This window comes from Anopheles funestus, chromosome 2RL (genome assembly GCF_943734845.2).
Source record: "Anopheles funestus chromosome 2RL, idAnoFuneDA-416_04, whole genome shotgun sequence".
Lineage (NCBI taxonomy): Eukaryota > Metazoa > Arthropoda > Insecta > Diptera > Culicidae > Anopheles > Anopheles funestus.
Genome location: NC_064598.1, coordinates 93,857,471 through 93,882,338, shown reverse-complemented (window position 1 = coordinate 93,882,338; position 24,868 = coordinate 93,857,471). Strand labels below are relative to the sequence as shown.

Genomic DNA, 24,868 nt, shown 5'->3' with positions numbered 1-24,868 from the left:
ACACGATCGATGGGACGGTGGGGCGAGGGGAGTGCGCGTGGGATCGTCCCCTCTGGCCACCCTTTTTTTTGCTTTTGTTTCCGCTTGTCACATGCAAAAGGGTGGGAGGGGAAAGGGGTGGGGTACGGAAATTTCCCTCATCTCTTGTTTCCTCATCTTCAGTGAGCGAAGTTTGGTGAAGCCTTTTACTCAACCACCGTGACATCGTTTACCCCATGTACTCGATTACGCCCGATGGGTTGACTTTCTCTCGTTGCATGTGAACCACGGACGAAAGAGAGAGAGAATAAGAGTGGTAGGAAAAATGGCAATATCGAATGAAAATGTCGACCCGATCGAATGGAAAACGGGAGGGTATTATGTTCGTAAATGTGGGCCTAGTTTGCCGGTGTAACATCCGACGCCAGTGTGCGATAATATGAGTCAGCGAGCGATAAATTGTAAAGTGGAAAAAACGTTTTAAAAAATTACACTTATGCAGAGAAACCGTCGAACAGATGGTCGGACAGGATGGGATTTATTTTACTATTTTGTGCAATTACATCACAAGCGCATCATAACGGGGAGATAGCGAGCCAATTAATAAATATATGCTGAAACAGGTGTTAAGAACTGGGAAAAGTTGAAACTATGCATGTTTGCAGAATAGAAGAAACACAGTGTACGATTGCAACGTACGCATCAACCAGTTGAAAAATAAGTTGAAAAATAATGGAGTTGCATAAAAATCACCTTCTAAACTAGACGTCCTTGACGTGTTTCCATTTCGAGGTATCGAATCAAGCCGAAAATGTTAATGCTTGTCACCGTTTTCCTTCCTTCCTTTCCTTGTGGTTCTTCCCAAACTCGTCATGTTCGTTGACGTAAGCATCAAAGATTAGAAGCTTATTTACAACATGCTAAAAGATGTGGACTTTAACACTGTCGCCTTAAACTGATCCTTTTCGATCATTAATTAGGCAGAAGAAACAGGCTTTTGTGCATCCAGTTTAGCATAAGTTGGAAAAAATAAAACTCAATTTAGTTTAAAATAAGTATTACTAATTTTTCGGATCCCTCAAAGCTTGTTTACCTTAGTAGAGAAGGACATAATAAAAAGTCTTCTTTTAACATTAAAAAATAAAAAAAACACCCCAGTAGTATCAGCCATAACTAGGCAAAAACAATGGAAACTTATAATTTCAAAACACTTCTCAAGTCTCAAAATACGACCCAAACTCACGTGGCAACATGCTTGATCTTTGCCCATAATCGCCCTTAACTAATCTGGCCATACAAAAACAAACGAGCTGTCGCACTAACTGGACGGTAGCGGGTACACGACCGGGAAGTGCGATGTAAACAAAACCCTTCGGTGTACGGTTTTATTTAATCAGTCGATGGTGTGTGCGGTGGTTGCATAATATGCGCGTGTTTTTATTTTTTTGTTTTGCCACTCTCAACTCTTTGTTGCCACTAAAGGAAAAGAACCGTAGCAGACGGGACGCCCGGTTGTTATGGGACGGAAAACTACCGGAAGGCATACACGAGCATACCCGTTGGTCTTGGCTTATCGGTAGCGGTAGTTGGTCGATGGTCATCCGACGTGGTAGTGGTAGCGCTATTATCGACAATGCGGCTATATGCTGGCTCCCCCCCCCACCGGCTCAACGCGTTTGGGATGATAATTGTTATTTAATATTGAAAATCGAAGCTTCGCTACGGACCGCGTGACGCATCGAACGCGCTAATGACCGATAACCGATTGCGCATACTTGCATACATTTGCACATTCGCTGCTGCACAATGTGCACAAATATTGCGCAACGTGACGATTGATTCGCAATTTTAAACACCATTTGTTACATCTTTGGGCTTTGAGCTATATCTTTTCACTTGTTCTTCCGACTAGCAAAACTACCCTTGAGAACGCAGCGTCCTTCTCGAGGGTTGGTGCGCCGACCTCCGTTGTGTTGCAAACAGGTGGATCACATTCGCAAAAGGGAGTGTATGTTTCAACATCGACCATCCTCCGTAACAGTTTGTTTTGCATGGGTTGCATTTTGTGTTGCGATAAACACCAAACATACGCCAGTGTCCTCCGAGTGTTTGTGGTCTACTCTGGACATAAACATTCCGGCGAAACCGGCATGATTTATACGAAGAATTTCTTGAGGATTGGTAGAAGGTTAAGGCAAACAGAGGTTGTCTTTTTTTGTAACAGGTTGGTTTGGCTTAGGCTCAGAGAGGGAGTCAAGGTAATAGCCACTACTGACAACTGTGTACGATTACGTTACTTGCACTTTTCTTTTGGATGGACACTGACAACTAATCTTCCAGAGTTCAGGAATTAAACCTGAGAAATTAGAAGCCATTTTTGGACTCTTTTCTAATTGAGCAGAACTGGGTTGAGAGCTGGATCTTTGGAACTTGAAATCTCAAAATCCTTGTAAGAATTGCAGAGTATGCAAGTCCCAATGGTAAAACTGAAACCGGTTCTAGATTCTCTTCAACTTTTATTGAAATGTGCTGAGATATATTTAGAAACCAGCTCAATCTCTGGAGCATGTCCGACTTGAAACTTTCCGTACTTTAGAAATGTAAAAAATGAGAGAGCTTTGAAAAGGACCTCTTTCGTCTTGAAAAACTTCGGTATATGTAAAATAATTCACATTTTTCTTTGTATTTTCTACTTAAAATGCATGCAAAAATGGTACCCAAAGGAAAGCCCAACATTAGACGACTGAAGAGGTTAATTATTCGTTTCTAACTTTATGATAATCACAACATACCCCACATGAAATAAATAATAATGCTTCAAACACGCTACTATGCTAATGGTACGGTACCATGTTCACAAGTTTGAAGGTCATGGTCATCTAAGAAAAAGCAACATAACCTTACGAGGGAAGATACACACGCCAAGAAAAAAAAAAGGTAACAAAAGGATGACAAATAATTGACCCTCGCTGGTAGCTACCACCGCTGGAGAAGAAGCTTTCTGTCACCTCGTTCGAACCACGGTACAAAACACTACGTACCAACATCATCATCACCGTCACCATTGTTGCTATTATCATCATCATAACCGTAATCATACCGTCGCCATGCCACGGTCAGCACTTTTCTCGGTCACAACCGGTTTTTGCAGCAAACAAACCGGCAATACTGACCATGGGGCGTGATGGCGTCGAAAGGATGATGATGGCGGTCGGACAGACTAGCGGCCACACCGGCGGGGAATAGGGAGAAAGGGAGTGAGAGCAAACGATGTGGCAGTGAAATTGAACCCACGACCGATACATGGCCGCATTGCAACCGGTACGCGTCAGTGTGTCACGATGTGCAACATAAGCGCAGCTGTGGCATAATGCAGCTAACAGGAAGGAAATGGGCAAATGGGTTAGTGTGAGAGAGAGAGGAGAAAAAAGAAAACAGGAGAAGATCAAACTAGGGCAAAACCCCCGTATCAAAGCGTATTGATTTTCGTTAAATGCTTAAAGAGTTTAACCACAACTAACCAATGGCACGGGTGGTCACTTTCGCATACCAAACAAGTGTCATTGTGTTGTGCATCAGCTCTTAAGCATTATCACATGCCACTTGAAGTGGTCATTCAAATTGGCGACTGTTGGGTGGGGTGGGACGATGTGTTTGAACCATTCTCAAATTCCACACTTATCACGATTGTCTGTGAAGGTCGTGCTGACATTATCGCAGAGATTCTGAAAATATGCCAGACCCACGCAGCCATTTGATATGATCGATGGAAGGTGTCAGTTATTGAAGTTGGAAGTAAAAAATTATGCAACCATCCTTTTTTGCGTCTAAGTGGGTCATTTCGTTTGAATATTTGATGATGGTTTTCCATTCTTTTTCGGTGTTTAATTAATAAACAATTTCATACCGACACGTTGCTTGTTTCACATTCTTTCAACTGGATACACCTGGATACACTGGTTGCATGAAACCTTTCAAGGACATAAAAGATTGTAAGTTTCCGTCTCGAATCACGTTGAACACTCTTCTGGTGCCGCATGCACGGGGTACTATTTTATGAAGCGTCCACATTTTTTTCGTCCCAACTTCACCGGCAAACAAAAAGCTAGGGTAGGAGGAAAAACAAAAGAGTCAAACGAAATGTCACCTTATTCTCGGTAGGTAGCTCCTGTTTTCTACACGGAGCCGTTCCCATTTTCCCCATTGGAATAAATACGTCCGTGTTTTCTCGGTGAGCTGGCGACATAATCGCAATACCGACATACCACCGGAAAACGTGACTTTTCATCCACCCGATGCTATTGCGACATGTCGACAATGAACCCCGTGCGCTTGCTTGTTTCTCCTGCTTGGAGACTCCGTTTGGGAAGCTTTCTCCTGTTTTTTTTTACCAAACCAAAAGCTACCAGTTACAACTGCCACACGGGGGCTGGTGAATATTTTGTCAAACAAATAGGTTATGGATTTTATGCGCATCTTTCCGGCTCGCAATCATTGGTCTCTTTGGACGAATAGTTTGGAATTGATAATTAGCACTCCGAAAGCCAACGGCAACGAAACACAGCGTGTGGATGACTTAATGGTACGGTTCACGTACCGTCTCGGCCTCGGTCAAGGATATGAACGTGTTTTTTTGTTGCGAAGGACGCACCACACCGGTCGTTGGCTTCAGCATCGGTTAGCAGGTTGTGCGGTTTTTACCATTCGCTTCGTCCCCTTCTGACTCGACTGTCACAATCGACACAATTCCAAATGCGGAAATACGATCGGCTCTCCGGCTCACATGGTTTGTCTTTGCGCTTGTACGGTTTCGGTCCAGTTTTGGCGTGTGAACGTTCAAGCAATCGTTGCGTAAGATCGGCACTAGCGACCGGTGAACCGAGTAGACGATCCGGAAACCCCGTTCAGGGAAATTGATGAGCTGAGTGGTCGATACTAATGGTGCGTTTAAAGACTAATGGTTTTTTTGTTGTTGTAAATGATAAAATATAATAAATAAATGATAGCTATAACATTTTTTTTTGCTATAGCATTACAACCTCAAGAAGCTTGGCTTGATGACATGGAAGGACTATTTTGCTTCAAAATACATAATAAAATATTTATTTATTCACCTCTGGGCAGCTGCAAAAAGAGGAATATTTATAAAAGATCCACAAGGTGTTCAACTCTCATCAAGTTAGTAAAAGAACGTATCGTAGTACTGCTCGTCGGGTAATTCGTTAATGGACAAATTCCTCTCCAGGATGCGTTTCTCCGCAATCTTAACAATCTGTCCCAGTAGATAGTTGTGTGGTTTAAAAAGCTTCCGAAAGTTTGTTCTCTCTAGCCGATACACCTCACACACCTCCAACGCCACAACATTCACCGTGCGTTGTGCATCCGTGCGAAAGAGTGCAATTGCACCAAAGTTGGCACCATCGATCAGATGACCCAATTCCACACCATCGGGCGTATAGACGGCAGCGGTACCGACCGCAAGAAAGTACATCGTATCAGCCGCACTACCTGACGCGATGATCGTGTCTTGCTCGAGATATATCCCAAACTGCAGCTCATCCGCAATGTCCTGCAGCACGTACGGTGGAAGATCGCGGAACACATCACACCGTGCCAGGAACGGTTGGAAAGCGATCTCCATCAGCACCGTGCGACGCAAATTATCCGACGCTTGTATCTGAATCGGACGCACATCGAAGTAATGCATCCGATAGTGGCAAGCAAACTGGCGACTCATCTTTCGGTTGATATCGTTCCCGAGACGCATCCGGCGGGAGAATGCATCGATCTCGTTCAGTATCTCATCGTACTGTGTCTCACTAGCGTCCGCCGTTATGATGGTACGGATCAGCAGGAGCAAGATGTAGGTGGACCAAATCCAACCACCGAGCAGCAGTAGGGATTGTGTCCATTCGTGCAGGAAATCATGGGACACGGAGAGTGAGTGTCCTCCCTGTACACTGATCTTGAGCGTGATCATCATGGCGCGCAGATATCGATACATTACCGAAACATTGTGCTCCACATCATGAAGGCGTGCGGCAAGGAAATCACCGCACACGGACGATTTCGGTAGGTGCTCCTGGAAGTAAGCTCGAACGTTGCTGATTGGAGGTAAACGAGACCTGTGGGTGATTGGGTATAGGGCTGCATCTCGATGCTGATCATGGCTCCAAAGCACATCCACCAGAAAGCTGGCCTCAAACTCATTGTTCCCGAGCAGTGATAGTGTTAGCATCGGTACGACGTACAATAGGCAGGATGTCCAGTGGAGTACGTACAGCGTATCCATGATGGGTTCTAGATAGCGAATCTGCTTTTCGGACAACCCGAACAGACTTCGAGCAACCGTCGAGAAGTACCAGTTGATAGAGCGGAAGCGCCAAATGCAAAGCAGATACAGGTAGATCACTAGACAGAGGTATGCGGTCACTGCATCCTGATAAAAGGCACGTACCAACTCGTCCAACAGTAGCACATACGGTACGAAAAGCAACATCCGATTGGCCACATTCCACCAGCGCAACCGATACCGCACAATCCGACTCGGTTCCAATATCACTTCCCCTTGGCGTACGTATCCAGTAACCAGCTTAAGTGTAAACTCGGTTCCAAGCATCGCGCACAGCACACAGTCGAACAGTTGGATCCTCCACAGGACGTTGTACGGCAGATGGGGAGCATATGCGAACGCAAACGCAAGCGTCACTAGATGTAGCGTTAGCACGAAGTACATCATCATTTCCCAACACTTTCGGAAGCTGCTGAACGGGTGCACGATGAACGGTGGCAACTCCCGGACCAGTCTTGCATTCTCGGCCGCGATCTTCGTTCGGCTGCGATAGTAGATGTGTGTTTCGGGATGATCGGGCGAGAGCAGCAGCAGGGTACGGATATGGCGAAGAAACCGTGCGGCCAGTGTTGTACCGGGCAGGATTGGTGGAAGATGTGTTTCGGAGTCACCCAGTCGGAGAACTGCCGGAAGGGAACAATGGTGTCCTTTGAAGGACATTTTTCAAATTTCAAACTTTGGAAAACCTTGAGCTTTGTTCTCTCTTCTCATGGATATCTTGGATGGATTGAGCTCAAGGGTTGCTAGAAAATTTTAATGAATAATTTTGTAGAATATAGAAATATTTCATGGACAAATTATACAATAATTAGCAACATTAACGGCATAAAATATTCACCAAGAAATCCCACAAATGACACACCCCATTTGGTGTGGTTAAAATATCGCACTGCTGCCCTTAGTCACCATCACGTCTACCTACACCGTCTGCCGGATACACCTGACACCCGCGTATGGACGTCCTTACGCTGTCACGTTCCGCGCCGAGTGGCACATGTTCCTTGGAGCTTTTCCAAACCACCTCAGCGTACGCGTTCGGGTATTACGAAAAGCAAAAACCCGCCATTGTACCCGACGGTTCCGAACTTCTGGCGAAGGCAGCCTACGTCAGAGCGCGTCACGTTACTGTGCCAGGTGAGTGGAAAACTTTTTCCCAGCCTTGCGCGCTTAATGCACATCTTGGCCGGCCTTTTCCCTGTCATGGTACGGGGCGCTTTTCACGAGGCGACAAATTTCGTTGTGCAACTGTTTGTTGCTGGCGTAACCTTTTTGCCGAGCGTTGTGGCTATTTCGAACACGGACGGTTTTCAGTGCAAATGACATGATGAGAACGGAACGGAATGCAGCAAATCATACGAGATTGGCTAGTGTTTTGGAATTATTTGAATTTCAGTAGTTATTGCAAAATCAACAATATTTATATGATCTTCCAAAAATTTAAGAACATTCAGGCTAAGAATAGCTCCATTAAGTAATGTTAATAATTCCAAACAATTACAAGGATACAGATGAAACGCACATTAATATCTTCTGATCGTCTACTAACGCAACAACAGGAATAAGTAATCAGTCCAAAAGTTATATAACCTTTGGGATCTTTGTCCACGTAACCGATCAAATCGATTACTGATCCGGTCATATGCTAATTCTTCTTCGGTTGCATGTAGATGTCTTGCGAAGCAGCGAACCTTCCGTAGAAGGTTCAGGTCAATGGCAGTCGCGGGATCTCATGTATCACACATCACATCCATGGTTAAATGCAGCAAACGGAAAGGGAGGGGGGGGGGGGGGGGGGAGAAGATACAAAACGATCCCCCCAATTGGAGGAAAGTCTTGAGGCGTCCACCTTTCTGAGATGTCATTCACCAAACATCACTACCGAAAGATGATGTGGTGATGAAGGTGACGAAGTGCCGGACACAGCTGGTCGCGATCGTTACGAAACAACAGTCGCCCGGGGTTTCGCACTTCTTCAGGGTCGCGCACGAAACAGCTGGACACGATCGATGCTCGGCTGATGGTGTCGCGCACTGAGTCACTGACCGGAAATTGATTAACCGAAGCGTTTGCGAATACCGCGGCAGAGGTCAATGTGTTCGAATGCGGCACGGTTACAGATGGACCGTGAACGTTACGAAGTGGGAATTGACGAGGGAACAGCCAGCGTGAGAAGGAATGTTTGAAATCTTTCTTGTGGCTTGTTGCAAAATCATCTTTAATTGGGATTTTTCTCTAAATCTTAATTTATAAAATTTAAAATAATTTAATGTTCAGCACCCTTCGTAGAGACTCGCATCGTGAGGTACCACTGTACTTACATAGTTACCCTGCCAACGGTCAACAAATACAATCAAATACTCGATTGGATATCATAGCAACCAGTGTCCCGGGTGGTGTCCGTGTTTATATTTCTTCTCGTCGAATATTCGAAAGCCGGTGTCGCAAAATTTAAATCACTGAATCCATCTTGTAATGAGTATAGAAATTTCACCACAAATGGGAGAAATCGTAGAATACAACCCAAAAGAAGATACACTTTCGGGAGATAATATACACCACCGTTGTCATCCTTTGGTAAGCATTGAGAATTGAATCTTTCTAAAAAATGTTTTTATCCTCATGTCCTTTCCCCAATTCCTCACGATATAGCACTTAATCTGGCTGTCTGGATTCAATCCACGCGTGTCCTTGCTTAACGTCAGTACAACCCGTGACCGCAAGGAGCTCGTGTTGGCATCAGCCAATACGCTCCTGTTCTACTGCTATGATGGTGAACGTGAAAAGATAACGCCAGTTGTTGGACATGTAAGACTTTTTACGGCACTTAACGTTTCTTCAAGAGCTTACTAAATAATTCCACCAACTTGTGTAGAAAAATGTCATCAACATGGTCGGTTGTGAGGAAAGTGGACGATTTGTGGTGAGTTCTGATTGTTCGTACTGCATCAATGTGTGGGATCGTCATGCTGGAGGCGAGAACAATCATCATCCGGTCGCTATAAGGACTATTTTTGAACCGTTCAAAACGAAAGGCGATATCGGTGCGGTGTCATTGAGCCGCGATGGAAAATATCTACTGGCAGGTGGAGGAATACCGTCTGAGCAGGGTAGCCAACTGAAATTATGGTCCTGGACGGTTGGAAACGATTTTCCCGATGGTAGGAACATATCTGCATCTTCATAGGATAGTTCCGTACAGTTTTAACTTTATCTTACAGATACCATCACGCTACCGACACGTCTGGGGCGTATTAAAACCATCCATTTCTGTCCGGATCGTGGCCGTCGCAATCAGTTTGTCGTAACGCTCGAAAGTGGAGTCGTTTTTGGTGCATGGGACAGCAAGGAGCAGAAATTATCGATACAGGTCCCGAAGCGGCATGGCTTTCAGGACTACAACGATACCGTGTTTGTGGAGTGTACCGATCGTGCTGTATCGGTCACGGGTGCGGGTATGGCCGTACTCTGGAGCAACGATCGGAAGCTGGCTGATGGTGCGGATGGTAGCGTACTTCGGAAGGAGTTCCTTAAATATCTGCACCTGAAGTACGCTTCCATCAATGTGGTGCGCTCGTGTGATGAGAAAATTGTCACCGGAGATGATGACGGGGAAATTCGGTTTTACGACAACTCGATGAAAATTCTCTACTGGTTCAAGCAAGAGGATCTCGAACCGATACGGACGTTATCGTTTCAGCTGGTTGAAACACGTCAGTGGAAGCTTCCGAGTGAACCTAATGATGGAGATGATTGTACACCAAAAGAAGGTATCTGGAAGAAGAATTCAAATTGTAATGAATAAGGAATATTGTATAAGTCTCTTTCCTTTTGTTTTAAGAACCAACTGAAAAGAAATTGGAAGTGAATATCGAGGACATAGCTCCGAAGGATGTTTCCTTTGAAGCACGGCCGGTGATAGTGCGTGGATTCGTATCAGCAACGAAGTCAGGCAAGATCTACGACATTGACATAGTGTATAACAAAATTCAGGAGTTATTTCTACAGTCTCCGAGCATCATTACGGCATTTGCTGTGCATTCGGGAAGGTATTTAGCGGTTTATCTATTTGTTAGATCAAATGTAATGTTTCTATCTATATTTTTGTAGATCAGAACTTTGTACGTGCGACGGAAATGGCCGTTTTGTAGTGTATGATATTCAAACGAAAGCGATGAAATTAGCCCTCGATGTACCGATTCAGCGAACCCGGCGAGGTCGAATCACCACTCTAGCCTATTCACCATGTGGTCTGTATTAGTAGGGGAGAGGAAGACACTATTCCTGTGTGTCGAATTAATTCTATGTATATATTTCGAAATGCAGGAACATTTTTGGCTGGTGGTGCTGAAAATGGATACCTTTGGATGGTCGAACCTAACTTGCTAATCCTTACCGGAAGCGTACCTTTACAGTTTACCGGCGAGAAGATACGTTTGGTTTTATTTGCTGAGGACAGCAAGCATTTAGTTGCTGCGGTAAGACTCTGCGGGCTTTTTGCTAAATCCCAATCATCCAGCTAATGTATCACTTTCTTTTCTGCTTAGGATGAAAGCAATACGATCACAATCATTCACCGTGTAAAGGACGATTGGCAGGCAGTTGGACGATGCGTAACGCATAGATTAGTCGATCTGGCCTTTCTTAGTGCGACCGATTTTGTAACCATCGGTGAGGATCGGGTAAGTGATGTTCTAAGCTGTAAAACATTAATTTTCCCAGCTGAAAAGTGTTTTTTCTTCTTCTCCCATTCAGTACATGGTACATTATACGATCAATTGTGACGAAATGGTACAGCTGGAAGCTTTATCGATTGTCAAACGAACGAGAATAGAACAGTCCGCATTTCCAACAGCACTTCTTATCTTACCAGGCGGGAACGAGATTTTGGTTGCAAATGATCAGCTGAAGTTCAAAATATTCAACAGTAAAACTTTCGAAATACTGCACACGTACCTGGCTCCATTTCATGACGGTCCTGCACGTTATCTGCGGGTATGAGTTGAATACTGAAGGATAAGAAATGATCAGTAGAATAGCATTTGTGTTTCATTTTTAGCAACTTCCGGGAGAAGACTACTTCCTATTCATCACCGATAATAACATCTACCTGCATCATCTTGCAATCGATGGTAACCCGTTTAAGTACCTGGCAGTGCGAGGTCATCCGAAGCGTCTGAAAGGATTGCAAATTGCCTGGACGGTGCGGTGTGCCTTCACGTACGGGGAGGGAGATCATGCAGTTAGTATGTGGAAAATTAATACAAGGTACGTTGTAGCAATGTTGATATTCTAGGTCTTTGTCTTTGATACCTCTTTACTCTTTACTTTTGTGCTAAGTCCGTTGCTGGATAATATAAAGTATGCTGGGACGGGATTGGATCCATTTTGTACGCTTCTACCGGGGGGCAAGAGAGGATGCTATGTACGTGAGATATTAAGTCTGTTCTTCTACAACCAGATATCCCCAAAGAACAGTGATGGTGATGCAGAACTTACGGTAAATTTGGAGATCTTCGTGTGTTGGGTCGTTTTGTGAGTGATATCCATATCTTTCTAGTTGCGGGATGCCATGAACGTTCAGGATGTCCCGAACTATATGCGTAGCATTGGATATCACATGACGGAATACGAGGTAAGGGTGACACAGGATTCTCACACATCTGAAATTATAATAAAAATAGTGTTTGGTCTATCCAGGAACTGAACCTTTGCAAGGAAATGGAGCTTACCGGGACGTACTTCCTTACTTTTGAAGAAGTGGCGAAGCTTTTTCTAAACCACCGTACCGCCACTGGTGGACCACCGACTACGGAAGACATTCGGACTGCCGTAACGTATATAGGCGCTACTACATCATCTGGTAACGAGAGCAGTCTCGAGTTGTTACATCAATTCAGCTTCTATAACATTCCCCATCTTATTTCAGGCAATCAGGTCGACTTGGTGAGACTCATTACACTGTTGGCAAGTATGGGTGAACCGATGGAACCGCAAACGGCAGAAGCGTACTGTAGAATTCTTTTCCCAACCGCTTTTGAAGCAACTGAACGTGACGAAGGTACTGTAGCAGAATGTGACACTGGTGAAGAGTGCACAAACTGTATCAGCATCGAGGAATTTGCCGATAAGCTATGCTGAATGCGCTTTTGGATGTAATCTGCCGGTAAGATGCTTCTACACCACACAGCCCAGTTCGTTTTGTATCCGATTTATCGTTTATTGTTCTTTATTCGATTTCAGGTATGTGAGAAAGTGTACTGCATACAATGTTCATTCGCTCTTAATAACGCTACATAACAATAAGGAAAGTCTTAACTATATACCCTAGCTCCCTAGGAAGAAACATTCATGTTGAGTATCGGAGTATTCGATAAAGGGGTAGACGAATGAATGATCATCTTGCATATGGTTCATCAGCTATAATGAAAGGAAGAACTAGTGGCACTTGAGAGATAGGTCTTGCTTGATCTTCGTTAGGGAGATCATCAACTGAGGCGCTACCTGTATAGGGAAGATGATGATGATGCTTTGGAATGAATGGCAAAACTTTGATCCCTAGCTTCCTAACGTTCCTCGGGATATTCAAAAGACGTCTTTAGAGAACAACATCATCGATGAGTGGGAAAACCGGCGAACCTATATTGAGTAGTGACTATATAACGCTGCATCATGAAAGTTGCCATCTTCAACCCTATATCTTAATTGTCTATTTCTAGCTCCTATCTAGCGTATGTGGCTGCAGTGGTCGGTGTCTCATGTGCGCATCGGATCCCTATTGTTACCCGGACCGTTCCGATCAAGTGCAAAACATACGTTCCATATTTTTTTTTTTTGGTTTCGGATCGATCTGGGGAAGAAGAACGGATCGTTCGCGCAACCAGAGACACCGACCGTGTTTAGCTTACTTATTAAAATCACAAATATTCCCTTCCATTTTCACATGCTTTCTTCCTATTCACTGATCTGGTTTGCGCACAGAATCCACGATGAACGGTGAAATCATGCTATCTTCTTGGCGATTTTGGTTTTTTACCATTTACCAACACTAAACTGTAGATTCTTACTGTATTTCTATCCGTTTTTGTATACATTTTTTCACCTGTTACCTTTTTTTATTATGTTTGGTCCACCTGGTTCACAAACAGGGGACGACTCGTGATAACTTGTTCTGCTTGGGCTGCTCTCTTTCTCTTATAGAGCCGCTATACTCTTACTCGTGATCGAGCGATCTACTTCTGGACAATGTAGGTTTGTGGCAAAACAAGAAAAAAATATATATGAAAAAGTAATCCTCCAATCCTTAAACACAATAAAGTTTCCTTATATATTTATACGCTTGCGGTACACCTCTATCACTTAATTCGTTTGCTTATAATGCTTAAAAACTGCGCTTACAATAAGGTTGCCCGATGATGGCGCAGCGGATCGCATATGATCGATGTAATTGGTTTTCCTAGATATCTTCTTGTTCAACGGCAAGTTTACAGCCTTTCGTTTCGCTTCGCTTTTTTGTTTTGTTTTGTAATGGAATCTAATAGACTCCTACCAATTCTTACTCCCACCCCTACCTACGTACACAGCGCTCCTTTCGTATGTTTACCACTTGTTTCAATCGATAAGGCTACGTCAAACAACACTATTCGTTTGTTGATGCTCACTAAGGCCGTTGATTAGTTTCAACGGAATTTATCATCACATATTTTTCGTAACAGCGGATCCGGGGTCCGATTCTACCTGAACGATCCATTATCCTTCGGTCTAATGTCTTCCTTACACATCTGTACACATGTCGCTTTTGGATTCATTTCCATGATTTGGTTTAATGTATCTGTTCTGTTCCATTGTTTTACTCCTAACTGGACAATGATGCAAACAAGCAGTTTGCGCCTGTTCCGTTCCAAACATCGAGAATTGAGTAAATTTAATAATCTAATCCTTCCTAGCTCATCCTATTCTAATGAGTGTTCATTTACTTCACGGTCAATCATTTCCTCTAAGTTTGAACTGTTTAATATAAAAAAACGTAACATGAGCGTATTAGCACAACTTTGTAACAAGATGCAAAATTAACCAACATTTACACATTACTTTCAGATTCGAATGAATTTTGAGCATCGCTCGACAGTTGAATTAATCGATCAATAAAAATGGAGTTTTTTAAATTAGGAAACGATAAACACAGAAACAATTAAAATGTGCCCTAATTAGAAAGCCAAAAACAAAAGCAATAAAACTGAGACATTAATGCCCGAAAAGAAAGGAAAAAAGCACAATTTAAAAGAATTTGGCAAGAAAAGACATTAAATTTTGGTTTGAAAGGAAAGAAAAAGAAATAAAAAGTTAAAAACTAATCTAGACATGTAAAAAAAAAGAATGCAAAAAGATGGGTTTATAAAACGAGTTGATGAGTTGATACAAATCACAAGTTCCTTAAGAAGAGTATGTGAAGTACTGTACGGAAGAAGTAAGGGGAAAGTGTTCAAACTGAAGCTTCGACACTGACTCGTGATTTCATTCGGTCACCTATTTATCATTTGGACACGATTACCTTTGGAATGAGTATAACATTCTGAAGCATTATTGAGAGAATGAAGAAATTTAACTGTATGTACGGAATAACACGATTTGCCGCTTTCTTCCTGCGACCGAAAGGCACGATGACAAAACAAACGGTCGTACACCACACTTCCTGGCTTTAATATCTTGGACGATCCGGAACGAGTACAGGCGACGTGCTAAAGAGAGATTTCATGCGCGTGCCCTAATAATCCTTCGATTTGTTACTGTCCTTAATGCCTCTTCTTTTGGAGATAAGGTTGGTGGTACGCTTCTTGTGCGAATAGGAACGAAGTTTACGATCGGAGGTGACCGCTTCACGGGATGCTCCTGAGTAGCGTGTCTTGCGCGAAACCGATGTTGTAACTGAAAATAACAAATGGTTTACGTAAGATCGGATACATATAATTATTAGGAATTTTTAAGGAGTATTAAGGATTTATTTATATGGAAATGGTAAGAACATTGAACAGACATATCATTTACACAACATTTACACTGCAAGATAACACGTTCCATTCAATTGATTCTTCCATGATCTTTCGTATTGATCAACCTGTTTGAATGTTTACCTGGTGTAAGGGAATGTTGTTCGATTGTTTTTAGCAGCTTCGCCTGTTCCTTGATCTTTCTCAACAGCACCTCGTTCTTCTGCCGCTCCAAGCTCAGCTCCAGACACAGCTGAGCTTTAGTTTTAGAATCCACCGGTGATAGTACGCTGTGTGTGTGTGTGGAAGGAAGTTAAATAAAATGGAATGATGAAAGTAATGAACGAGAAACAAAACAATGTGAAACTTACGGATGGTTGAAGATCGTCGTGGACGAGGGACGCTTTTCCGGGTTCGGGTGCATCATCTGCTTGATGAGTTCATTGAAATCCTTCCCAATGTTGGGCAGATCGGGAAACTGGCCACTGCGCAGCTGATGCCATCCCTTACCGTTCTTCGGCAGTGGTCCACCACCGGCCGCTTCGTACAGTGTGATACCAAGTGAAAAGATATCGCCCTTGGGCAGATTGTTGTAATCTTCCTGCAGTATCTCGTTCGGTAGATAGCGACAGTCGCCTTCCTCCACTTGTGGCCCATGGATCGAAGTGACGTGCCCGAGATCCCCGATCTTGTACGTCACCAAGTACTCGTTCTCCAGATCGTCGTACACGTCCTCAAACCCATCGTCGGGACAGTCGGCTATTACGGGCAGGGCAGTAGCTCCGTGCATTGCGCTGCCCGAACGAAGTGGTGTTTTGGACAGGAAAATGTTCCCTGCCTTCAGATCCATATGTACCAGATCGTTCGAGTGAATGTACCGCAGGCCTTCGGCAATGTGCAGCAACAGTGTGCGCAGTTCCGATTCCTTCAAGCAGCGTTCCTGCAACACCGTCTGCAGACTGCCTCCGTTGCAGAACTCGTTCTGGATCAACATATGATCGTTTTCGGCCCAGGCAGAATAATAGCGTACCACGTTATCATGTTTGCCGAGCACGGCATGGGCATACACTTCGTTCAGGGCCGTCTTCTCCAGCGAGCTACCCGCGACCGGTCGGATGCTTTTCTTAATCGCATAAACACATCCGTCCAGCCGGTTGAGACACTGGTACACTTGTCCAAACTCACCCTTGCCGAGCAGCGACAGTTCGATAAATTCCTGCTTGTACCGGGAGATGTTGGAATCCTGTAGGGCGAGCCGTTTGGAGGCCTGCCTAAACTCACCATTCTCGTCCTCCACCATATTGAACGTTTTGAGCGTATGGTTTGTGGTGGAATCGTTCGCCTGCCTTAGCGCAAACGGTGTAGCAACACCACTGTACGGAAGGCGACACTTGTTGATTCGGTTGTTAGCAAACAAACCCACGAACTGGCCCTTCATCGAATGCGCATTGCTATCACCGATAGTTGCTTTGGCACTTTCGGGACACTCCTGCCGGGTACGCTTCTTCGTTCGCATAAACATAGCAGGCGGTGTGAAGGGATTCACGTTAGCCGGCGGTAGCCCCACGTCATAACGCCGATGAAGCGGAACCGGTTTGGGTTTGTCGGTGACGAAAATCGGCATTCCTCCGTCCATTGGTTTTGCTAGCACGTCCGCATCGGTACCTGATTGAGCGAGCACATCCGCCGACGGTGCGAATAGTGTTGTCCCGGGGCCAAACACTTGTCGGCGGAACATTGTATTGGTTGATTTTTGCAGAATGGTTTTTGGCGTTGCTGGTGTATCGAACAGACGTAGCGCCTGCACCTTTCGATACGGCGGTGATAGAGACGGTTGCTTCTTGCCCGATGGCTCTGCCGGATTACGTTCCGGCGAGTTACCGGAGAAGGACAGCTTTCTCGGCATGACGGTTGCCGAACGATGTGGCGAAGGGTTCAGCTCGGCACTGATATTCATATCCGGCGATGAATCGATGCCGCTGCTTTCCGTGTGAATCTCCATGGTGTCCGTATATAGCACTTTCACTTAACCGGAACAAGTTTGCAACAATACACGAAACGGGGCACACTAGAGCGTATTTTCAACAGCAGCTAAGCGAATTCCAACGCAGGAACAAAACATAACAGATGACGCGTAGTTGACGCGTTCAACACCTAAACACAGCAGCTGGGGATTCAGATATATGACGCCGAAGGATTACTTTGGCGTAGTTTCAGTTTGTTTCTCGTTTTTGATTGGTTTTACAACGTTACAGATGGATGGCACTTAGTTTCTTGTTAGATTTCGTAATATTCACAACAGAACAAACAGTATGAGTCAACAAACAATACACAAAATAGAGTCAATCATTAAAAAGCCGTTTATATTTTTAAAACGAGGTAGAGGAAATGATGGGTTTACAAGCAGGTGCTAACGGATCGAGCGTTCCGAGGTGATGCGTTCGCTCGGAACGACCACTCCGATCCGGAGCGAAATGTTCCCAAGCAGCAAAGGTGGGTGAAATATTTCACCCGAACTGAGCAAACGTTAATAATTTTTTAACTTCTTTTATAAAAAAATAGCTCCAAGTATGTGAAATAAATAAATAGTTGTAGAAGAAAAAACTGTAAATAAAAAGATTCTGAAAAGAAATGGAAAAAGAAAAACGATCCAAAAAAATCCGCGAATAGTTTCGCTCTTGTGAAATAATTTCAAATTTTAGTGGCGTTTATGTTTTCTCAGTGAAAAGTGCATAAATAACACTCTCATAACTAGTATTTATCAACAGCAAAATAAAACAATTCCTATGCAAGCAGCCAATATATAAATATTTTTGTTGTACCGGTTGAAACGGCTGAAACAGTTGCAAAGACCATCACTACGCAGCCCTTCATCATTTCAGGTTTCGCTTGTTCGTAGGGCGAAATACGTTTCCGGTTAGACAAGAAACTGTGTCGGTGGTTTTAATTTTCAAGCAAATACCTTCAATGGCGGTTTAATTTCAAATTTTCAAAACATTTTGCTTTGATAAAAACGTTTTTACGAAGGACTGTATTTTGTTTAACAAATTTAAACCCCTTTCAAACATTTGAAAATGAATGCACTTCGTCTCATTGAACACCCAAATTGGTATCGCTTGTCTGTATGCTCCATAGATAATACACATCCTTGCCAAATGGAACAACCTTGAGCTGAAGATTGTGCGTGTGCCAACAGCAAAACAATAACTTCCGCCAAAAACGCACCACAATAACACATTTCTGGCGCATATTGGTGTTCGCCATTCGGAACCGAGTGGCCTTCAAAGGTAAACCAGCAATCAGCCCGTTCCACAGCGTAGACAAACAACACATCAAAAGCGCATAAAGTTTCCACGTTTTCCGATTATCTCATCTTGCATGACAATCGTGTCATGCGGAAAGCCCCACTCCTTAGCGGATGGGAAAAGTTTCTCATAAATCCACCGCACGGTAAATTCGTCTCTGTTTGATGGTAGGATGTTGGTGGGAATTTGGAGGGTTTGACCGATGCAGATGACACAGATTGGCAAAAGTCCACCAACTAGGGAAGAAAGCTGGGAAGGATTTCCCAACATAAAAGGATGTGATTCTAATTACAAGGTTTTGCCTGATGTCATTTTCTACTTTTTTCAGCAACTGTTTTCCATTAAATAGTTAAGTTATTTAAGTTTTCGTACAACAACACAAACCTCGTATAAAGCTCGTTACCTGTAAAAGCAATAAATAAGACATCCTTAACTATACGCAGAATCAAAATCATCGGACAGCAAACCGAACTGCAACAGCAAACCGGACCGGCTATTTCGGCAGGCAGTAGTAGTGAAGGTAGTGTAGTACTAGCGATCGTAGTAGTAGTACGAAGATAAAACCGTATTCGTACAAACAGACAAGAACCGCGGCGCCACATTAGTTCTATTTCTATAATATTTTATCTCTTTTCGTCTGGGACTATTTGCCAAAAAAACGCGGTATATTATTTATCATCGTGCCCGTCTGGCGGGCTCGTGCGGGAACCGACGTGCCGGCCGGCGGACGGAACACGGACGCTCTTCACAACGACACGAACTTAGAAGATTGTCTACCCGTGGTTCGGATGACTGGGGGCTTGGTGTTTCTTTGGGGGGGTTTGGAATTTTGTACAAACCGCCTCGGTCGATGCCATTGCGGTGGAACTGAACTAGTGTGAGATTCTACGGTGCTGCTTGCCGTTCACGGCAAAGGGGAGCCTGTTGAAGCTTTTTGGAAAGCTTGGAACTGGAACACGGCAAACTACTTTGCGCTACCCCGTTTTGCGATTGATATTGATCTTGACGGGTTTTTTGGGGTGGCGAAAAGGTAATGTTCATCCCCGTGTGCTGGACATGCTTCTTCGTTCCGTGACGTTGAATGCGGTTGAATGCAACCGCATTTGGTATGGGAGCGTGATATGGAAACGATGAAGTTGTGTCGAGATTCTGCATGGAAAGGAAGTAAGGACTTAAAAATACACTCTCATAATTTGTAAATAATCAAATGGAATACTAAATAAAAGGTAGTTTGCTCAGTACCAAGAAAAAAATGGTTTGAAATTAATTGAGTTATTTGGGCCAAATTAACATATTTCGTTTTCCTATTTTTTAATTCCTTTTACTGTGTATTTCTTCAAGTTTATCTTGTTTTTTTTTAAATAGGGAATTCTTTTTTATCTTTTTGTTTATTCTTTATTTGTCATTTAAGTTTTCTTTACAAGATTTCTAAATTTTCCCTTCATTGTTTGTTTTATCACGTTTTTTTGTTTGAAATTTTCTTACTGATTTAATTATTATTAATCACTTACTTTAATTCATTTACAAATAAATGATTCATATTCCTATAAAATGACCAAAAAGCAACAAAAAAAGACATTAAATCTCGTCGCTAAACATAGGGACAACGAGCCCCACACATTCATAATCCGTTTAACCGTCGAAAGGATCCGATTTTTTTTTTCTCGATGAGTAACTGATGTCTTAGCAAAAATGTGCAACCTAATTTTCACCATATTTCAAACGTTTCTCTACACCATATTTTCCATCCCATAGCCACCCGGTCGTTGGTTCCCTTTTTGTACCGACGACCAATAACTCACCATCGACCTCATAAGATAATCGTTTTCTGTAGGACACACTTAATGGGCCGATGACAATTTTGGGGTTTTGCGTTTTGCGTGCCGGTATTATGGCCTTTCCCTCTTACCCACTTCTTGGCACCTTCCTCAACGCTGGCAAAAATGGATGGACAGAACGGGATGAAAAGATTGATTGGAGGCTTGTGGAATCTTCCATTCTGAAAAGGATGGAAACGGAACGATCATGAATGTATGACTACAAAGTGGTCTGTTTCCCTATCGTACCGGACACAAACCCACACACACACACACACAAAATGGAAGAGAAAAATGGATAAGATAAAGCGGTGGGAAAAATTTGCCCAAGAACTGTCCACATTTATATTTTGCTCTTTCTGATGATATTTGCATCCATCCTCCACAGCTTCCACCAATGGAACTAAAATGTGGGACTAAAATAAAAAAGAAAACCCCCAAGCAAAGGGAGCAGCCGTTTTTGGCGAAGAATGATAAATGTTTCGCGCAAATTACCATTATTACAAGAGCAACTCACACACAATTATGTGCTGCGTTTTGTGTGCGCCATGGAACGAGCGGAATGGAAGTGGAGCGTTGTGTGAGGGAAGGCTTGCTTCGGAAAATGATTAATTGTCCGCGCACTCCAACGAGACACACGGTGCAACGAGCAGGGGCAACGGGTTTAGAATTGCATAAAGCACGACCCTGTGGATTGTGCTGAGTGGAAGGAGTTGTCCAGCTTGACCCTGTTCACTGGTCGTGGCCCGTTTTGCCGAAGAGTTACCGAAGAAAGATACCGAAGAAGAGACAATCGAAAGGAAGATTTGTGCTTTTTTTGGGGTGGATTTTGCTTTTACCCTGCAGTAAACATAGAATACCCAGGTTTTTGGGATACCCAGTCTAGGATACTCTGCCGGATGAATATTTGAACAGCAGGTGTGCAATAATCGACCCCGATCGGTTGAAGGAAGGTAGCAACATCTTCGCCCGAAAAACCGAGCAGCAGCAGAGAGTTGTGTAAGTTGTGTCGTTTGTTAACATGCCAAATGTATATCGATGCTTGAGAGGTTGTCCACTTTTTTTTTCAAAGGGGATGTGAAGAGGTTGTTTTCCCAACCCACTGGACACGACAAACCGGGTTTGGGATAATTAATTAAACACGAAGCAAATCCATCTTCGGTACAGATTTGTATCGGGAATGCTTTACCACTCCGTAGGGACTGTTGGGGATCGGTACTGGCAACGACTAAAAGGACCACCGAGACATTCGGGACACATCCGGCACACTAACCGGAGTGTTGAGGTGTAGGTGTATGTCGACAAGGATGTTCCCGAGATGGGTCTTCGTTCGCATGGCGCTGCTACTAACCGAGTGTATCGGGCGGATTGCCTTTCCGTTCACAAATGGGAGATAAATTATGGACTTATTTATGGGCAGCTAAAGTAATTCGCTCCAGTTTTGGTCGAGATGCATTCGGGATGCATTGCCCCTGGATCGGGTGGAGAGATGAAAGTTTTACTCCAAGTGGGGCATGTGTATACGTCTGGTGCGTTTTTGGCTGTGGTAAGGATTGGGATTGAACTTTAGGATGGTTGGTTGTTTTTGCAAGGACACATAAATAGCAGGTGTGCGGCAAGATTAGATCGAAGTTTGTTATGTAATTTATGGCGAAGAATTGGATCTTAAGGTATGCTCCAGTAGCTACATTAAACAGTAATTATTCTGCCCGGGAATGTGTCCTGAAGTTCATCTCTTGTTAAAGTGATATTGAAGTTTTTTTTCCTACAGGAATCCTGGAAGATATTTGAGGATCTTCCAGCTAAGAGAATATGACGCACTACGACGTTTTTCCGTAGTCAAACTATACCTTTTGTCGGATCTTTTTCAATTTCTTGTTGCTTATATTCGAGAATTAATATCGTCTTGCTGAGGCTGCACCTTGCTCTTGGATCAGTATGGATCAGTTCCCTGTGTCAGTGCTGTGGAGACTGTGTCCCATAACCCTAAGCGTCTGATTGAGGACATAAAGACAAAGCTCGTTCGAATTCTCGTTCGAAGAGAGAAAAGATAGAAGTAACGATCGAGGATCACTAGCCAAAAAGTCGTAATTTAAGTCACTTTTAAGTTCAACTTTTATCTCGTATTCTAATAAAAATACATGTGCTTTATAAAAGGAATATAATATATTTAACATTTTTATCTAACATCGTTTTGTTTTGTTGCGTATGTCTTTATTTCTCTATTTGACTGTCCTATCAGATGGTTAATTTTTCCTACTTTAACATGTATCAGAATCATTTCGTAACCACCTACGCAGCATACAATACCGATTGGTCTGCTTTCTTAACCCAGCTACAATTTCTCCCACTTTCCATTAAGTGATTTATTTTTGGGGATTTCCATCGAAACGTTTCCAACTCGAAGGATCGATGACGGAATTCGCAGTTTTTTTTTCCTTTCCTTCACAGTGTGCGGACTTTCTTATTAATTGTTGCCAGTGTGTTGATGGTGTTGCGTTTCAATTATAGCACCCCGAAAGGATTATGGGGGTTTTTCTCCCAATGGGGGGAATATCCAATCGGGAAAACCTGATCGGACAATGCAGTAGTGTCCTAGATAGGTTTATTCCTTTCTCTCTCTCTTCTTCTCTTTTCACCTCTCTCTACCTCAACGTGGCAGTTACTGGCTGTGGAAAATGGAGGTCCGTGAGGTTCATCCATCCATCCTTCCCACAGCCCCGAAAAGTGAATGGAATGAAAATAAAACAACACCATTCAGTCGTCGTGAAGTTGTTGGCTTTTTGGCAAGGATCCATTTCCCCCCTACCGGAAAGGATAGAATTTCAATCCCTTCAAATTGGACCAGCTAGTAACGGGTTACTGGTGCTGTTCGGTAACGGAAATTTCATTCTCGAAATTCCCGGAATGGAGTTGTATAAAAGCTGTGGAAATTCCCAACATAATGCTGTGTGTATGGGCACGTTACACACGCAATAAATAGTTTCGTTGTGCTACGGTAGTTAGTTAATATCATCTCGATTCCGTGAATTCACCAAACGCATGACAACAGCATATAACTCGTACGCACAGAGCGGGGCACAATAATGTACACAAATCGGCAGTAAAGTAGTAGAACTTTCACTCGTATGTGATGCAACGTACGCAAGGGGAATGGACACCGCCGAGACTGGCAGGAAGGCAGAAGTATTTAATTCCCAGCTCGTGCGTCGATTTATGAGACCGCAGCCTCTAACATCCGTCCGTGGCAAAGCGATGCGATCCTGCGATCCTGCTGTCGTAGTTCCGTCTATCGCATCGCGGGCGAGACACACGCGCTAGCAGTCCAGCGTCCAGACAGCCAGACAGAAGCCATTCGTTTGACGGCAGTGCGTTCGATGGTGGCCGTGTGGACACTTATTGCGAAAGTCACAACGGGTGACAGGGTCGGTCGTCTAGTGCGGCGTCATTAATGCTGCCACGGGTAGCTCAACAGCAGTGCAGTGAGGCGGTAAGATCGAGTATCGATTTTTGTTCGGTTCGGAAATTGAAATAAACAAACCATTAAAATTGGAACTGCTCTACCGTACCACTGCTGCTGCTGCTGCTGCTGCTGCTGCTGTTACAATCTCAACTCTTTCCATGCATTTCTACATCTTACATCTTCCTGCAAAAGAAAAACCACATGTCACAAAAGCTGCAGACGCAAAGTTACATGATGTATGTGAGTGTTTGTTTTTATTTGTTTGATGCTGCTGCTGCTGTTACTACATTACAACAAAGAAATAGTGCACCTTTTACGACACAATCGGTGGTACAACAATCGACCAATTTACCGAGCAGCCATCAATTATGAGTTGAGCGGGCGGTTAATGGGTGCATCGACGTAAACAGTTCCTTCGGTTGGCCATTCGGGTTGCTTCGGGGTGTCGTAAATTGCTGATCAATTGGTTGCGATATTAAATTACAGGACACTGCAGCTTTGGACAGTGCTGGAGCGGGCAAGTTTTGTGTGGTTTTCATTGTAACTTTTAATGCTTTTATTTATCTTTACTTTCGTGTCAGTCATCTGTTACTTCTGTTCAAATGGATTAGTTTGGAGAGCATTTGTTTCCTTTGCGATTTTTTTTTTGTTTTATTATGGATCGCCATTGATTAAGTAAATGGTTCAAAAGTGTTATTTTGCAATCATTTACAAACCATATCTACTTAATTTAAATGCAATATATTGCGTATTATGAGCGGCGATCGCATCGGTTTCGACGATAAGTCTAGTGCACCGTAAGTTGTGGTTCGAATCTTGAATGGAGCTTGGGTTTTTTCTATACGGAAATAATCATATTTATTATGCTCATGAAACCTGATGTAAGTAAGCAGAAAAGGTTTAAACCAGACAGAGAAATTGTACAACTCTCTTCTCCACCAGCAGTAACACGCGTTTTACGAGAATGA

At 43.5% G+C, this 24,868-nt stretch overlaps 3 protein-coding genes across 5 annotated transcripts; 1 reads left to right on the top strand and 2 right to left on the bottom strand.

The window, feature by feature from the left end:
• Window positions 1-4,305: 4,305 nt before the first annotated feature.
• Window positions 4,306-7,357, bottom strand: LOC125761804 (uncharacterized). Its single transcript, XM_049423310.1, has 2 exons — window positions 7,170-7,357; window positions 4,306-7,074 (listed from the first exon to the last, which is right to left on the bottom strand). Exon 2 carries the CDS (start codon window positions 6,989-6,991, stop codon window positions 5,159-5,161), a length of 1,833 nt encoding a protein of 610 aa, XP_049279267.1. The 5' UTR covers window positions 6,992-7,074; window positions 7,170-7,357; the 3' UTR covers window positions 4,306-5,158.
• Window positions 7,358-8,715: 1,358 nt separating this feature from the next.
• LOC125761794 (cilia- and flagella-associated protein 251-like) lies at window positions 8,716-14,513 on the top strand. 3 transcript variants are annotated; one of them, XM_049423296.1, is made up of 15 exons: window positions 8,726-8,905; window positions 8,981-9,136; window positions 9,204-9,489; window positions 9,550-10,098; window positions 10,170-10,377; window positions 10,439-10,578; window positions 10,655-10,806; window positions 10,876-11,010; window positions 11,084-11,323; window positions 11,388-11,596; window positions 11,669-11,828; window positions 11,889-11,963; window positions 12,029-12,191; window positions 12,258-12,494; window positions 14,426-14,513. In XM_049423296.1, exons 1-14 carry the CDS (start codon window positions 8,804-8,806, stop codon window positions 12,467-12,469), a joined length of 2,787 nt encoding a protein of 928 aa, XP_049279253.1. In that variant the 5' UTR covers window positions 8,726-8,803; the 3' UTR covers window positions 12,470-12,494; window positions 14,426-14,513. The 3 variants fall into 3 exon arrangements, 2 of the variants coding, with proteins under 2 accessions (XP_049279253.1, XP_049279252.1); XM_049423295.1 differs by lacking the exon at window positions 14,426-14,513 and adding an exon at window positions 12,572-12,678 and having other exon boundaries at window positions 8,727-8,905; XR_007418140.1 differs by lacking the exons at window positions 12,258-12,494; window positions 14,426-14,513 and having other exon boundaries at window positions 8,716-8,905; window positions 11,790-11,828; window positions 12,029-12,138.
• Window positions 12,524-17,724, bottom strand: LOC125761801 (wee1-like protein kinase). The gene is made up of 3 exons (XM_049423306.1): window positions 15,687-17,724; window positions 15,460-15,605; window positions 12,524-15,253 (listed from the first exon to the last, which is right to left on the bottom strand). Exons 1-3 carry the CDS (start codon window positions 17,315-17,317, stop codon window positions 15,093-15,095), a joined length of 1,938 nt encoding a protein of 645 aa, XP_049279263.1. The 5' UTR covers window positions 17,318-17,724; the 3' UTR covers window positions 12,524-15,092.
• Between the last annotated feature and the right edge of the window lie 7,144 nt (window positions 17,725-24,868).